At 48.6% G+C, this 16,978-nt stretch overlaps 1 protein-coding gene across 1 annotated transcript; it reads left to right on the top strand.

Moving 5' to 3' along the window:
- The first annotated feature begins 15,410 nt into the window (after nucleotides 1-15,410).
- Nucleotides 15,411-16,595, top strand: LOC127338103 (uncharacterized). Its single transcript, XM_051364355.2, has 3 exons — nucleotides 15,411-15,586; nucleotides 15,681-15,901; nucleotides 15,996-16,595. Exons 1-3 carry the CDS (start codon nucleotides 15,448-15,450, stop codon nucleotides 16,593-16,595), a joined length of 960 nt encoding a protein of 319 aa, XP_051220315.1. The 5' UTR covers nucleotides 15,411-15,447.
- The last annotated feature ends 383 nt before the right edge of the window (nucleotides 16,596-16,978 follow it).

Genomic DNA, 16,978 nt, shown 5'->3' with positions numbered 1-16,978 from the left:
TCGCGCGCAGGATCCGGCATGATGAATTCTACGACAAGGTCGTTCTTCCTGCGGACGAGCCCTTGGAAGCCGAACTTCAAAAGGAGCGCGACGCGGAGGCGCGACCTGCGGAATCGGGAACCCAATTTACCTGGACCAGCTCCAAGGATGCTCCCCAAGAGGAACCCAAGGCCAGCGCTGCAGCTTCTGAAGAAGAGGAAGAGAGTGATGAAGATGTGTCATCTCCGGCCGAAGACGCCAAGGAAAAAGATCCAAAGGGCAAGACTTCTCCGGCTAAGGGGGAGTGAAAACTTTTATTCCTGCGAGAGAAACAATGCATCATTTTGGCCCCAGCGAGGGTTTGTAATATAACTTTAATTCTTAAGTATCTAGGGACGAAACAATTATGCATGGGCGGAAAACTGATCCTGCTATCCGTTAGAATTATTTGCATGTTTCGTTTGTTAAAAGCAAGTGCTGGTTTGTTAATTTTCCGGCTTACTCGTTTGACCTTCCACGAGCCGGAAAACCTTTGGCCGGAAAAGCTCGCCTGCGGTGACGAAACCTAATGGCGTACGTCCATAACCGCGGAAACAAGCCCCCAGCCTAGGTGCCGGAAGTCGCTACCAGGAATCCACGAGTTCGCAATGAAAAAAATTTCCACCAGAAGACTTAAGCTTACGTCCTAAAGGACGATTTTGAAAAAATCACAACTTTCATACACGCCTAGGCGGAATCATCCAGCTCTGCGGTTTTAGTCGGAAAAAACATACACGATCTAAAATGAACAAGTAAAGGAGATAAAAGACTCAAAGAGTGAACCATAGGCTTTATTTCATTGATCATGTATAACTATTACAGAGTTTGTAACTCGGAAAAAATATGCTAAGTGTAGAAAGGACGTAGCTGTGCGATGTTCCAAGGGCGGTCTGTCTCGTCGTAGATGTCATCCGGATCCTCACGCTTGCGTTTCCGGTGCCAATTAGCAGGTCTATCCTTCAGCTCGCGGAAATCAACAAGGCAGTACGAGCCGTTATGAAGCACTTTGTTAACGACGAAGGGTCCTTCCCATGGAGATTGCAGCTTATGGTCTTTCACCTGTCGAAGGCGGAGGACCAGGTCGCCTGCCATGAAGGAGCGATTCCGAACTCGACGACTGTGATAGCGTCGGAGCTTCTGCTGGTAGATGGCGGAGCGCTGGTCAGCTAAGTTCCGAGCTTCCTCGATCAGGTCCACAGATAACTGTCTGGCCTCGTCAGCTGTTTCTTCATTGTAGGCGGAAACTCGCGGTGAATCGTGGATGATGTCAGAGGGAAGTACAGCTTCGGATCCATATACCCGGAAAAATGGGGTAAACCCTGTTGATCTGTTAGGGGTAGTTCGTAAACTCCACAAAAAAGCTTCCAACTCATCAGCCCAAGCTCCAGCTGCTCGTCGCAGCGGTTCTTCAAGGCGTGGTTTAATTCCTGGTAATATTAGGCCGTTAGCCCTTTCAACCTGACCGTTGGATTGTGGGTGAGCCACAGATGCAAGGTCCAATCGAATCCCTACTGTCTCACAATAATCCCTCAACTCTCCTTGAGCGAAGTTCGTGCCATTATCTGTGATTATGCTGTGTGGGATGCCGAATCTCATCACGAGGCTGCAGACAAATTTTAGTGCCGTAGCACCATCGGCTTTCCTCACTGGCTTTGCCTCGATCCACTTGCTGAATTTGTCAACAGCGACCAGAAGGTATTCAAAACCGCCAGGAGATGATTTTTTTAACTTACCAACCATATCGAGCCCCCAGACCGCAAATGGCCAGGTGATAGGTATGGTCTTCAGCTCTTGGGCTGGAGCGTTTGGTTGAGTAGCGTAGTATCGACAACCTCGGCAGGTCTTGACTATTTTGTCAGCATCTTCTTTAGCTGTGAGCCAGTAAAAACCTAGCCGAAAAGCTTTTGCAACGAGTGACCTGGGGGCGGCATGATGCCCACAGTCCCCTGCATGGATCTCTCTGAGGATTTCAATGCCATCTTGATTGGAGACGCATTTGAGGAATACCCCTGTTGCACTTCGTTTGTAGAGCTGTCCATCAACAATTGTGTAGGATCTTGCTCGTCTGATGATCTATCGCGCAAGGACCTCATCCTCTGGCAACTTCTGATCGATGAGGTAGTCCAGGAAAGGCTGGGTCCAAGCCGAAATGATAACCATCACTTCCTTTGCCGGAGATACTGCCACCTCTGGGTTTTCCGGGTTAGCTCCCTTAACTGAGGGTATCCGTAGGTGCTCCAGGAAAATACCAGGCGGAATTTGCTTCCTGCCGGATCCGAGCTTGGATAGCATGTCTGCCGCTGTGTTATCATCTCTCCCGACGTACTTGACTTCGTATCCGAGGAAGCACTTGGCAATCTCATCAACTTCGTCTCGTAGGCCGCCATGACGGAGTTTCGGCGTTCCAGTTCCGGCTACTTGTTGTGCCACTGTGTCGGAATCTCCACATATAATGTGCTTGATCCCGATTTCCTTGGCGATGCACAGACCGTGTAGTAGAGCCTCGTATTCCGCCATGTTGTTTGTAGCTTCGAAGTGGATCTGCAGAACATACTGCAGTTCTTCTCCGGTAGGGGACTTCAGGGTGACTCCGGCTCCTGAGCCTTGATGCTGCTTGGATCCATCGAAGTGCATGACCCATGTTTCTGGTTCCGGCTCCAGACTTGCATCCGGAGCTTCTGTCCAATCTGCGACGAAATCTGCCAAGACTTGGGATTTAACCGCAGTCCTAGGCTTGTAAGCGATGTCGAAGGCGGATAATTCGATGCCCCATTTAGCCGTACGTCCTGTTGCGTCAGCGTTGTTGAGAATTGTTGACAGCGGAGCCTTGCTCACAACCTGCATCGGGTGCTCTTGGAAGTAATGTCTCAGCTTCCGGCTGCCTAGGAACACTCCATAAGCTAGCTTCGAAAGTGAGGGTATCTTTGCTTTGACTCACAAGACCTCGCTAATGTAATATACAGGTCTTTGGACGTCATATTCATGACCTTCTTCCTTTCGCTCCACCACGATGACGAGGCTGATCACTTTGTTGGTAGCTGCCAGATAAAGGAGCATTGGCTCTAACTCTGCTGGGGCTGCCAAGATAGGTGGGGAGGTGAGTATTTCCTTCAACCCCCGAAGAGCTGCGTCGGCTGCGTCAGTCCGCACAATTTGTCTGCTTTCTTCAGCAGCTTGTACAAAGGTAGCTCCTTCTCGCCAAGACGGCTAACAAACCTACCGATTGCTGCGACGCAACCGCTAGTCGTTGCACATCTTTAAGACAAGTTGGCCGTTTGATACACAGGATTGCCTTGATTTTTTCCGGGTTAACCTCAATGCCTCTGTGAGAGACTATGAAGCCAAGGAGTTTTCCGGCTGGCACGCCAAAGACGCACTTTAGCGGATTCAACATCATCTTGTACCGACGGAGATTCTCAAAGGTTTCTGTGAGATCGCTGATCAAGTCAGATCCTTTCCGGGTCATGACCGCGATATCGTCGATGTAGGCGTGTACGTTCCGGCCAATCTGGTCCTTCAAGCACCGCTGCATCGTACGTTGGTAGGTGGCACCTGCGTTTTTCAAGCCAAAGGGCATAGTAACATAGCAGTAAGTGCCAAATGGGGTGATGAATGAGGTCGCCTCTTGGTCAGACTCCTTCATCCGGATCTGGTGATACCCGGAATACGCATCAAGAAAACATAGAAGTTCCGCCCCTGCCGTCGAATCAATGACTTGGTCAATGCGCGGCAAGGGAAACGGATCTTTCGGGCAATGTTTGTTCACGCCAGAGTAATCGATGCACATTCTTAGTATTTCAGAATTCTTTTTGGGTACAAGGACGGGATTTGCGACCCAATCAGTGTGGATTACTTCTCTTACAAAACCTGCCTCTAGTAACTTTGCTAATTCCATTCCTATGGCCCGGCGCTTCTTATCTCCAAAGCGTCGCATAGCTTGCTTCACCGGTTTAGCCCCCGGATTTATGTTGAGGTAGTGCTCGGCGAGTTCCCTAGGTACTCCGGACATGTCAGAAGGTTGCCATGCGAAGATATCCATGTTAGCGCGGAGGAACTCGATGAGCGTGTCTTCCTATTTGGGGTCCATGTTGGCTCCGACTGAAACCTGCTTGGAAGGGTCGCCTTTGATGAGGTCGTGCTTCTTGGTTTCTATCGCGGCCTTGAAGGAGGTTTTCTGTTCGGAGATCTGCTTCTTGGTGGTCTGCATCTCAGTCGGATCCACCGCGGCTCTGTAGCCTTTCAGCTCCTCTCCGGATATCACAGACTCTGCGAAGGCGGCTTCGCCTAACTCGCACTCATGAGCCTTTTTGTAGTCTCCGGATACGGTAATCATACCCTTAGGACCCGGAATCTTGAGCTTGTTGTAGATGTAGCACGCTCTCGCGTGGAACTTGTGGTAGGTGGGCCTGCCGAAGATGACGTGGTAGGAGCTCTTGAAGGGCACAACTTCAAACGTGATCTTTTCTTCGCGGAAATTGTGAGCATCTCCGAAGGCCACGGGAAGTGTGATGCTGCCGAGGGAATTCGCCTTCTTACCCGGAACCACGCCATGAAACTCAGTGTTGCTGTGTTTGAGCTGTTCCTTGGTGAGGTTCATCCGCTCTAGAGTTTCCAGGTACATGATGTTCAAGCTGGCTCCACCATCCATGAGGCACTTGGAGAAGTCATACCCGTCTATGCGGGGACTTACAACCAAGGCGTAGCATTCTTTTGGCACGACGGCAGGGTGATCCTCCCTGTCGAATGTGCACGGGACTTCCGACCACCTGACGTACTGCGGCACAGCCGGAACTGTGGCGTTCAGGATCCGGGTAGCTGACTTGGTAGCGCGGACTGTTGGGGTTCCGAGGAAAGTGTGGTAAGCCCCCACGCTCTTTTTCTCGAATGGGTTGGATTTACCTGCGGGCCCTGCCTTGGGGTCCGGCGAGTTGTCATCCTCATCCATCGCCTCGGAACTATCTTCCTCTTTGTCCTTGTTCTTGCCCTTGCCTCCTTTGCCGCGTGGGCGGTGCTTCCGGGCTCGCTTGTAACCTGCTTTCGGGTCAGATTTTAGATCGTTGACCCACTTGCAGTTGCGATTGGTGTGAGTGGACTTCCCTGTAGCCGGATACAAGTGGGCCAGGCAGGGCATGTCTCTGTACTCTTCATAGGTTTGGGGAGCGCGGGTTCCGGCTGCGGTGACTTCGTCACGCTGCTGGCCCCTGCCGGCTCCGCCTCCGCGGCCGCGTCCTCTTCCGCGTCCTTGACCTCCGCGTTGGAACACCATGGCGAATATCTCGGATCCGCCGCTCTTCTGGTCATCAGGGGGATTTTTTCGCTTGCCGCCGCTACTGTTACCGTTGTCACGGTTCTTTTTCTGCTAGTGCAGGGGGATTGCTGTGGCTGCTAGATCTCCACCAGCGTCGTCATCGGCGGCAGTATGATCACTGGCAATGGATATCATATCATCCAGGGTCAGTTTATTTGCGTTAGCTAAGCATGTGAGCTTGTGCCGCAGCAACCCTCCTCGCTGCAATCCTCCTATAAAGGCGTGCATAGCTGTGGTGTGATCGACGTTCTCACACTCGTTCCTGCATGCTAGCCATCGGGTGAGGAAGTTTCTTGATGTTTCTCCCTTCTTCTGGATACATGCCTGTAAGTCGCTTATCGTGGCTGGTCTTTTGTAGGTGCCCCTGAAGTGCTTTTCGAAGGTGTTCTTCAGGTCGAACCAGCAAAAGATGGAGTTCCTTTCGAGGTCGCTGAGCCAGATCCGGGCTGGACCTACAAGGTACAACTGAAGCATGCGGCATGCGATATTAGGGGTTCCTCCGGCGAAGGTTACAGCATTGTAGTAATCCTCAACCCAGGTGTCCGGCCTTTCGGTACCATCATATGTCTTCAGGTTTCCGGGTAGCTTGAGGTTCATCCTTGGCATTGGTTCCTCTCGGATCATCCTGCCAAAGCACTTTGGGCCAATGTAGTCAGATCTGTACTCATTGAGGCGTTCTCGGGCGTCGCGTGGGCCGCCGCCTGGGGTTTTTGAGCGGGAACGGGATCTTCGGCCACCGCCTCCGCCTCCACCTCCGCCGCTGGGTGGCGGTGAAGGGGACCTGCGAGGGGGCCTGTAAGATTTTTTGCTTCCGCCGTCTGAATCCCGGCGGTCTTCCCGAGGCTTGCTCCGACTTCGGTGGCTACCTTCACCTTGGTGATAGTTTCCTCCGTCGTTCCGGCTCCTGCGAGGCTCTGGCTCACGTTCCGCGTTCCGGCTCCTCCTGGGTTCCTGCTCGCGATCATTGTTCCGGCCCCTTCTGGGCTCAGGCTCATGATCGTTGTTCTGGTTCCGACGTGGTTCCGGCGTGCGCGCCCTGGTCCTTGGCGGCGGCATATTGTCGCGGATGTTAATTTCACCAGCCCCAAGGGGCCTGGTGTTTCCGGCTGGACTGCGGCGGCGAGGTGGCGGGGGACGCGGGTACCCGTTAGGTGGAGGTGACGGATCCCGGTACTTGTTCCTACCAGTGTACATTGCATCCTTTCCCTTCTTTGGGTCTGACGGAGGTGTCTTTGACGGCACCGGGATTGGGTTCGGGTGCTCCCTTGCTTTTCTTCTGCGCTCCGTGGATCCGGTGCGCGATTCATCATCAGGGTGGCGATTGATACGGGCGTCCTTCTGCGCGGTGGATACACAGTGATCCGGATTGGATTCCAACTTGCGCGAAGTATCGGCCTTACTCTGCTGCTGCATTGCCGAAGCAACGAGCTTGCGGACGTAATCGATATCAATTTCTTCGTCCTTTTTGTTCAGGATTTCCGCCGCTTTCTGCATGTTATCCTTTGGAGTTGCGAGCGGCTGCTGTTCGACAGGGGTTGTGAAGTTGATCCTCCGGGGAGGGATTGCTTCTCTGACGATTCTATCAGCCTCCGCCTATGCGTAGGTCATTTTCACCTCCCACTCTTTTCTCATGCTCTTGACTTGCTCGAGTGTTGCGGTGATTTCGCGATCCTGTCTTTCGAAACGGTCCATGAGATGCGCAGCTTCTTCCCTCTCATCCAATATGGCAGCTGCGGTATTGGCAAACTTCTTGGCTGTGGCCAGCATCTCCTTTCTGGTGGCCTCTAAAGCCTCCGGATCTGCGGCGTCGCCAGGCGTTATTGGCTTGTTGAGGACGTCTGACTTTGCGACCAAATCCATGCGTGCTTGCGCAACTATTTCTTCCTTGGACAGGACATCCTCGTACGGTAGTCCCCGATCCAGCGGAGATCCTCCATTGGACGGTCCCGGATCGGAGGCGGTGTCTTCGTCCTCGGGTTCCTGCTGATCCGGCTGTGCCACGGTTGCGAGAACCTGCATGGGCTGGGCGGACTTGACGTCGGGCTGTTCACCGTATCCGTATTCCTTGACCTTCCGATAGAACTCTTCGGTGTCCATGGAATCCCCGGACATTGGGCTTAGGTTGCCAAGGATTGATTCCTCAGTGTTTCCGGCACCCTCTGGACCCGGAGCGTCGTTTTCTCCGACAGCCTCCTGCTGATCCGGAGCGACAGCATTTTCTGGCGCCTCATCCTGCACGGGGCCAGCTCCGATCTCTTGAGGGGCGGCTCCGGCGGTATGGGCTATGAAGTGCACGAAGTGACACCTTTGCTTCTCTAACACCTGGGAGACCCAGGCGGATCTGCATTGGTCTTCCACCGTTATTTCCTGCTCAGGGGCGGATTGGGTGGGATTTGATTTTTTCAGATCTAAGGCGGAATCCTTCTTAAGAAGTTCCTGCGACTCAGATCGGATCTTCGCGACTGCGTTCTGCTCAGCGGCGGTCGCGTCAGCGTTACTTACCAGTGGGTTTCCATCGGAATCGACGGTTTCCCCGATGAAGATGTGTATGCCGCCAATTGGGACGATGGAGAGCTTGACGGGGTCGGTTTTAGCCGGAATCCAACACTCATCCGGAGGGACGATCGGCAGATTTCCGGCGTAAAGGACACGCCCCACAGCGATTGTGTCGTCGAAGCTTCCCATGGCGGAACCCTCCCGGTTCCGGCCTCCAGACGCCGCAGGCCCCACGGTGGGCGCCAACTGTCGTTGCCTATTCGACGGTACCTCGGAGGAGGGATCCTCACGAGGGGGAGAAGAAGTAGGGGCCATTGGGCGGAGTGCACACGGGACGGTGGTACGCGAGTTACCCAGCTTCGGAACACCTGCACGAAGACAGGACCTACTGCTGCTTGTCTGGGATTATCTGGGCGCTTTCGCGTTGTTACAATGAGTTGTGGTTGTGCCTCTAGGGCTCCCAGGATCCGGCTTATAAAGGCGCACAGATCTAGGGTTTACATGGAGAGTCCTAGCCGGAATACAAGTTGCCTAACTACGGTACAATGTCTTGCCGTGTACGTCAAGGATCCGCCTTCCTCCAAGTACGTGCTGGATCCGGATACTTCATGGGCTGTCACGGATCCGGCCTCCTTCGTTGGTCGGTTGAGATCCGGCTCCTCGTTCCTGGGCTGGACTTCATCCTTTACGATCAACAGCAACTGGGCCGCCCGATGGGCCACATGCCTCACCACCAACTATGGGCCACCCGGGCTTGCCGGATCTAGGCCATGCCGTTGATATACCCATAAAGTATACCCACAACAGGAGGGGTCTGTCCCGCTGCCCACGTACATGCGCCTGAGCCAAGCTTCGGCAGTGCGGCATGTGGTGCTGTGCTCGGGTGCCTCTGTGGGTCGTTTGGGGTCAGTCCTGCGTCCATCGCTTGAGCCAAGCCTCGGCGGCACGACGTGCATAGGTATGCTCGAGCAAGGAGGAGTGGCCTTGTTAGTATGGATTATGGAACATTCGAGGCAATGTTATATTTCACACATAGTACTATGTTATACAATGTAGATGAGTTTTTAGGAAATTGATATTAGTCTTCTGGTCAAGGATAAGCAAAGCACGTGCAGCTGCTTTGAGGGAAGGAACATGTATTGTCACACTTTCGAAGTCCATTTCTACCTAGAAGGATCAAGGAATTTATATCAAGAAGGTTAAGTAATCCTTAATGTGTCCTGCTGTAACCCTGTAGGAAGTACTACAAGCATTTATGATGTTGAGCCATCAAGCTAGAAATATTTGTTTCCCAGTGTTGTTAGTCTAGGTGCCATCTTCTCCTAGATTCTACCTATCTCATTTTCTTCCTTACACTTCGGCTCAGATATTTCTTCTTTTTTGGTTTATTTCATAGGTTTGATTGGTTTTTGTATCATGTTGTAAGGGATTGTCATTCAGCACAGCTCCTCCAGTTCTTGGCAATAGGAAAGTTCTCACCTTATGAGTGAAATATAAAAGTAGTTGGAAATTATTTGGAAATGCTTTGCTTCCTGGTGTGATTAGAGTGAAACATGGATTGGAAATTAAGTGGGAATGCTTTGTTTTTCTAGCGAGATTGAGTATCCATATTATCCCTATAAAAGCATGCAGATTTCTTCCTGTTTTTAGTCCATTTTCAATCAATTTCCTCTGTCCCATTTCTCTCTAGGATGAGTATTATATATGGTAGCTACACTCTTGACATTGATATCGCAATAATCTCATGTTTTCAGAAGTTTGTCTGTATGTAGGTCAAGTTACTTCATGCAAGAATGCAAAATGGGGAAAACGAGGCACAGGATATCTACCCATGTATTTCTAGGGCCTCATTGGTCTATTGCTAAATAGATAAGCCATGGATGCATATTTCCATGTTCTTTATACAAGAAACTCAATGTGTTTTAGAATTCATGCTTACTCCTCTTGGTGATGTCAACCTTTTTATATTGCAACCCCTGTTTTGGTTATGTAGTATCAGCCTATCACTAGCACTGTTAGAATTCACAAACATTTTAGTTGTACTTATTTGTTTTAGAAGCCATGGAACATATTGCTTTGTCTTGATTTTAAAATCTGAATAGTTAGTTCCACCTATTTTTTCCTGTTTCAGCTACCTTGCATCTTCAGTTGGTCAGTCCTAGATACTATAATCTGCATCTACAACTCAAATTTTGCCGATTTAGATCATATATGGGGAAAATCATAATTGGTCATATGCTTGATACAAATGATTCCGTCCTATGAAATTACTGGATGATCATATATTAGAAAAAGCCTACAGGGTTGCTGAGGTAGCACAAGTATTTCAGAACTGGTAATGTTTTCCTGAACTCCTCATGCGTGAGAGATGAGGTTATTATACAATCCTTTTTCTATCTTTTAGGGCAGTCCATGGAAAGCAGTTGGGATGCTATGGTATTAAAAGTTTTAGATATAGTGTTCTAAACTAACCAATTTTAATTCTTTATTCCGTGTATCCATGGAGTGTTGATGTGTTTCCTCAAGTAATATTTGTAAGTCCTACAGAGCAGGTTTTCTACTGATAGTGCGCACCAATATCTTTGAATGCAGTTGAGCACACTATCTTCTATACCCTGCCCTTATTTTCTTTTGAAGAGAAACATTATGCCCGCTTTTTGTACGGTACCAAGTATGATGAAACCGCCCGATGCCTGGTAATTAATGCCTAACACATATAGTGGTAGTTCAGGTTAATCACTTTTCATTTAAAGTGTGGTTATTAGCTGTGGTCTACGTAGACATGCGAGAGTTGCTTGAATTTGAATACATGTAGGAAGGGGAGAATCCAACATTTATTTCTACGCACCACTAGATTAAACTTCTGGCCCCAAGAAAGTTTCTGGAAACAACTATAGTTTCCTTCCCTACAAAATTCTCCCTTTAACAGTTCACCTACTTTGGCATCTGTTGCATTCCTGATTTCTAGAAATAACCAAATTGTTCAACAACAGTGTTTATACAACTGAAATGGAAATCAATAACGGATATGCGAGCTTCGCCTCCCCATAAGACGGTGTGCGGAAGCAGTTCATCAAAATCGGTAGCGGTTTATCAAATAACCAAATTTGATGTGCGCCTCTACCAACCCTGAAGCGACTACGTCTACGAGTGGCATGCGACCATGTGGTGTGCCCGACGTTGCCAGGAATTAGGGACACCTCTTGACTGTCTTGTGGAGGGAGTCGACACCGGCCTGCTACTTTGTGTCTGTGCGGAGCTAGGCTTCATGGACGACAACAGCAGAGCTACTGCAGCTAGCATCTGTTGATGCCAGGGCTACACCTCTGTACAAAGGGTCGTTGATGCGGGATTTCTCCTTAAGGTACTCATCTATACCGGTGATCTATTTAGCATTCAGGATTGGTTGCCTTTGACCTCCACCATGTTGGTGTTTTTGATTCTGAATTTTCGTTTTGGGGTTCTTTTTCGCTGCTATGGAGAAGGCAGGGGAGAAATAGAAACACCGCCACTGTTATCAGTTTGTCACCTATGGCCAAGAGGCCCTATCACAGCATGTACCTAAAAAACTCAACCCTAACTGTGGCTTCTCTCACCGGTTCAGAATCTTTGGCTGAAGTTAGAAGAGGAACATAGCATATTGCGTGCACAACCAAAATACGTACAGCTGCCAAGCTAGAACAAAGGTGAGCGATTCGATCTTACATTTTGTTTGAGTTACTATATCCATGCATGATTCCATCCAAGTAGGAATGTAATATATGATGTCGAGGCACACTTGCTTTAGTAAATACGATGCGATACTTGTGGGTTTGCTCAAGAGGAATGAGAGAGTGACCAAGTCAACCTGTGACAAGCTACACAACTTACTTTATTTGAATTGACCTGGCTTCACAAATTGCAGCAACTGGTGGTAAATTAACTTGCTCACTCTGTTCACTATGTAAGACCATCTAGACATTTCAAAGTGGGCTAGATACTATCTATTTTGTTGTTAACAAAACAAATGATTTTCAGGTTATTTGTTATACTTTTTAGTAATTGTGTCCATGACAATAAAGTATGTTCCTTAAAAGTTATGTACTGCTATTGTTGTGAGAGTTTGTGACTTCCTATTCATAGCCAAAATATTTGATCCAGGTATCAACCAGATGAACTAAGATAAAATTTGTTTATATTATACAATTGGCCTCAATTCATATTTCTCTAATATTCACATTTCATTTTGCTTTCTTTTTTGAGATCTTTTCATTTTGCTTATTAACTTACAAAGGACCACCCTGTCCACTGAATTGACAAAAAGGACCACCTGTGAGTGCAATTGACAGAAATGACCACCTCCAGCATGGCGGCAGCGCCCCTAGGCGACACGTGGCACATGTCGTCGCTGGCTGTGGCGGCAGGCTCTTGCCGTTGTGTGCCGTGGCGGCACCTTTGCAGGCGACGCCCGCCGTCAGTCGTTGTTGCCCCTGGTGGGCTATGCCACCATGGAGAGCGGTGGCAGGTCCGCGTGGAGGTTGCCTCCACTGCCTGTGGCGGCAAGCCTATCCTGGCCAAAGCATCTCTCGGTAGACACACGTAGTGGCGGAGCTAGCTTGACTAGACAGCCTAAGCAAAATAAAGAAAAACGTCTTGGCCAATTGTTCTTTGCCCACTAAAAATCGTGATTAACTACTCTATACATGATATAGCTATACGGGTAATTCTTGCCAAAGCCCTGGACAGACGCTCGGCCAAAAGAAGGAAAAAGAAGTGCAGCGCTAATTCCGAGCCAGCAGGCCTGCCGCCAGTGCCTGCGAGTTGGGCTAGATCTATGAATCTATCCCCCCTTGCCCCTCGCCCCATTGCTGGACTTCTGTTTGTCATGTTGTAGTGTTTGAAAGATTGAGGTTCCCACTGGGATCAAAAATTCTTTATAAAGGATGAGAGTGGTTGCTCTCCTCACTTTTGTATCCCCTTCATAAGGTAGAGGGAGACGTATATATTTTTGTTCCACGGTATCTGGCATGATTTCTTATCTGGGCCGAGATAAATTATAATTACGATTAATTCTCTTCGTTTCTCTCTCAGTAGTCCTCCCTCCCATGGAGCTCTGGCTGCCGCGTCCTACAAAGCCAATGCCGGTTCCCTGATTCCGTCACCCGTAGGCAAGCTCCCATGTGTCGCTCCCCTGTGGCCAGGAGAGGAATGCAAAGGCGCCCGGTGCCTGGTCTCCCAAGCGCTCGATCTTCTGGACATCGTGTTCTATGAGGTGAGGCTGCATGCTTTCATTTGTGTTGTGCTATCTCTCTCTTCCCCATTCAATTGTTTGTTGAGTATGGAGGAGACATGGCCATGATCGGGCAGCCAGGTGGAGCTGCGATGGTGGCCTTTGATAGGGATGGGCTAGCATTCCAGACCTTGATCTGGAGGGGATCAACGAGTAAGCGCATTAGGTGAGCCGATTTGACGCTTTCTCCTACTTTGCTTTGCCACGCTTCCCAGTCGGTTGACTGCCTCATGGCTATTTGTAATAAAATATGCTTACATGTGTATTGCTGTGGATTTTATCTTTATGTACTGATACATGTGTATTGCTATGGATTTTAGCTTTATGTACTGATACATGTGTATTGCTATGGATTTTAGTTTTGTGCAGATGGATGGATTTGCCTTACCATCATTCAAGTGGACTTGCATTTCCAGGGAAAAGGATATCTCAAGGTATTTGGTTGACAGTTGAACTATGTCGTCATTTACTGTGGAATCGTTGTCTGTATTAACTTTCTTATTTTCTGTGGTATCATGGTGTGTATGAATCAGTGATGAAGAACTTATGCTTTTATGGACCAGATAGGTGCTTTTGAGCTGTCTTACGTTTTTTTGTTGCAGGTGAAATTTGGCATTGAGAAATTTTAAGAGAAAAAACATGAACAAGATCAATTGGATTGGTTAGTCTTCTCTGTAATTCTTTCATGTTTTGAGTTTATCTAGGATCATCATTATAGTTTGGGTACACTTATCTGTTGTAAATGCTCCTCCTCAACCCCGGTGACGAATCTGCAGCGGGCTTCTATCCTCTCGAGTGACGAGCTTAGATGCCCGCCATCCGCGTCGCCTGAGGTGATTAGGCACTCTGTTCAGAAATATTAGGGAGTTACGCTGAGTTGTACCTCAATTCTGAAAATAAGGTTTTGCTAGGTTGTATGTCTATGGCACCTGTAACTAACTTTTAACTTCCTTTGTGTCTTAGAAGCTGAAAAAAACAAGTGTAGAAATTGTTGAGTTTGTGTCTTGAGTTTGCATTCTGATCTATATCGTGGTGAAAATAAAATACATGTTTGTATTATGCCAAATAGCATGCATCGTACGTTTTTATTGTTATTTGTATTCCTGCTCCTAGATAGTTGACATGCACCCTGGCTATGTTGTCAAACAGACTGTCTTATCTTATGATGAATGTCGAGCTATTTTAGAATGTGTGCGGTAATATCGATAGTCAAAAAGGCTGACTTATCTTATGAATGCTCTTCACCCTTGCACCTCTAAATTAATGGTTTCCTCTTTCTCATGGGTGATCTAGGTTGGTATGTTGATACATTTATGGTTCCCATTCTTTGATATTACTCTATTTTTCATAATAAATCACTTAATAGGTTGTGACTGTTATAGTATGAACTGCTACTCACTTCGGCAAGTATTGATGGTCATGGTTTGATATATCAAGGCCAAGACCTGCTATATATCATTTAGAATCTCGGTATGACCGGACCAGCTTAAGCTACTCCAAATAACCGCAACACAGAACAAGAAAAAAAATCAAACAAGGCTAAAATGTTTACGCCATACAGGCGGCGAGGCGAAGCTTGCATGTCCATCTAGTTAGCTAGAAACTAGCAACAGCTTAAGCGCCCGACTCTAGGGAAATTGCGTGGAGGAAAAAAAGAATCGCTAAGCGCCCGACGTTTCCTTTTGCATCGACGCAAAGGAAATTCCTGGGATCCACGGGGAATCAACCAAAACGGCCGGGATAGGGATCCTAGCGTCGCCCCTAAACGCTAGATGCTTATGCAGGCGCTTAAGTCCATAAAAATAATTCTCAGAAATTCTGATTAGCAGCTAAGCTTTCTAGGTCCCAACGCTGGGCGCTAGCTCCGGCCGCTACAGGAATATAAAAACCATATACCAACGCCCTCCTAAATTCACGCCTTGGAAACATTTTCTTGGTTAGCGCCGACGCAAAGGAAAGAGACGACGCTAGGCAAAATCCCGAGTCTGGCTAGGAATCAAGCGTAACGGACAGGAAACTTATCCTAGCGCCCCTGTAAGCGGCGGCGTTGTAGATGCCCTTAGAGCAACTAAACTTGGTTAAGGATTCCTAGTGGTTCTACCTTTTTTCGAAAAAGGGCGCTTTATTACTTCATAGTTGACGTAATACACCCGGCCTCTGCATAACCAAGATGCACACAGCCGTTAGTGGTTCTACCTGAAATCTGAGTCCAACCTAATTAGGTAAGCTTGATCTGACTCCAATCTGAGTCCAACCCGGAATCTGACACCAATTTCTAATACTCCAAACCCAGCACAGCTGCACAAGGACGTGGACCCATACCAACGAGGAGATTGATCGACGATCGACATCTATCATGGCGGACGTGCAGGAACAGGAGGATCGGAAGAAATTGGAAGAGGAGTACTGGTACCCTAACCAAGAGGAGGTCGAACATAAGGGTTGGAATCCTGATGACTATTTCCCTGCAAGGAACTGGCGAACCGACGACATCAGTAAGTATAAATACTTCTACCCAACCGCATATTACTAATTTTAACCCCGTTCCAGTGGATGAACTAGATGCGTATGTGAATGTTATCTATGCAGCATCTATCCCTCCCATGTGTTACACCGACCATATTTCCAGCTTCAATCACCCCAGAAGTAGTCTGCAGATTGTATCTATAAGAATTGCTTCAATAAGAGGAGGTCTACGTTGGCCCATCCATGTATATGGCATGGTCACCGCGCGCGATGTCTATGACAACCGTAAGCATGTTGTTATCTATGCCCGTGCAAGGGGTGATTGTCAGACTATCACAGAGGAGGTAATTTGTGCCTTTGGTCATGATCGATCACACCACCTCCCTTTGCCGATTAAAGAGTGGTCGCCTTAACTTAACTAATTATTTACATGTGCAGCATCCGTATCTCTTACTCACAGGTCCTACACGTGCTGTTCTCACCTGCCATGACCCCGGGAACATTGAGATCGTGCTCAAGGTTGAAGGTGAAACTGAATCTCAAGACAGAGACTTAAGTTCTCTTGTCTTGACGCTAAATCAGTATCGTTCTTTTCGGGGAGACTACCCTAGCAAGCGCAGCACACTCGAGTTAGGATTCCACCATATTGAGAGAGCTGTGGAGGCAACAATCTGTGTGCGAATCGATGGCGGATCAGTGTTGCCCCCAGGTGGTCTTCAAGGTGTGTTCACCGCAAGTACAGCCAGCATACAAGATGTGGAAATTTTGTTGCTTGCTTTCAGAGATGGTAAACTACCCCTCGCCGACGATGGCACAATCAACCTTTCACGCCGTGTTGTCTCTGTCGGATACAGTAGACAAGATCAAAAAGATCATCTCAAGGTCTCCGTCGTGGCAAAGTGTGCTGAGGATGGACATGATGCTACAAGAGATGACATAGTTTTTACGCCAAAGACACGTGGCAGAAGTTGGGGTGTGTTTCATGTCGGCGCGTATAAGATGCAAGTCACGGTTGCCTGGTCTCTATTCGATTTTTAATTACTAACTATACTATAATATGTGTGTTTCATCTCTAGGTCTCTGTCGGGTATAAGATTGATCTGTAGCTGTTGTGGAAGCACAGTCACATCCAAAGAACACAAGTTACTCAAAAGGTGCAACCTTAAAGACACTAGTGGAAAACAGGGCTTTTGTGGCGGGTGGTAAGGGCCTTTTGTCGCGGGCGGCCATCCGCGACAAGAAGGGCGCGATAAAAGGTCCCCTTTTGTCGCGGGTCGTTTACCACCCGCGACATATAGTCCACCATGTGGCAGGCGCGGGGCGCGCAGGGGACAGGCCCTTTTGTCGCGGGCGGTATTACCACCCGCGACAAAAGGCCCCCTACGTGGCGCGCGCGCACAACGCTGCTGCTTTAGGGTTTG

The sequence above is a fragment of the Lolium perenne genome, chromosome 3 (genome assembly GCF_019359855.2).
Source record: "Lolium perenne isolate Kyuss_39 chromosome 3, Kyuss_2.0, whole genome shotgun sequence".
NCBI classification, from domain to species: domain Eukaryota; kingdom Viridiplantae; phylum Streptophyta; class Magnoliopsida; order Poales; family Poaceae; genus Lolium; species Lolium perenne.
This window is presented reverse-complemented; position numbering and strand designations above follow the sequence as displayed.

Bases quoted from the DNA above. Each gene is read 5' to 3' on its own strand.
- LOC127338103 (XM_051364355.2), top strand. From the start codon at position 15,448: ATGGCGGACGTGCAGGAACAGGAGGATCGGAAGAAATTGGAAGAGGAG. The intron at 15,587-15,680 runs GTAAGTATAAAT...TTATCTATGCAG, and splicing joins CTGGCGAACCGACGACATCA to CATCTATCCCTCCCATGTGT. The intron at 15,902-15,995 runs GTAATTTGTGCC...TTACATGTGCAG, and splicing joins GTCAGACTATCACAGAGGAG to CATCCGTATCTCTTACTCAC.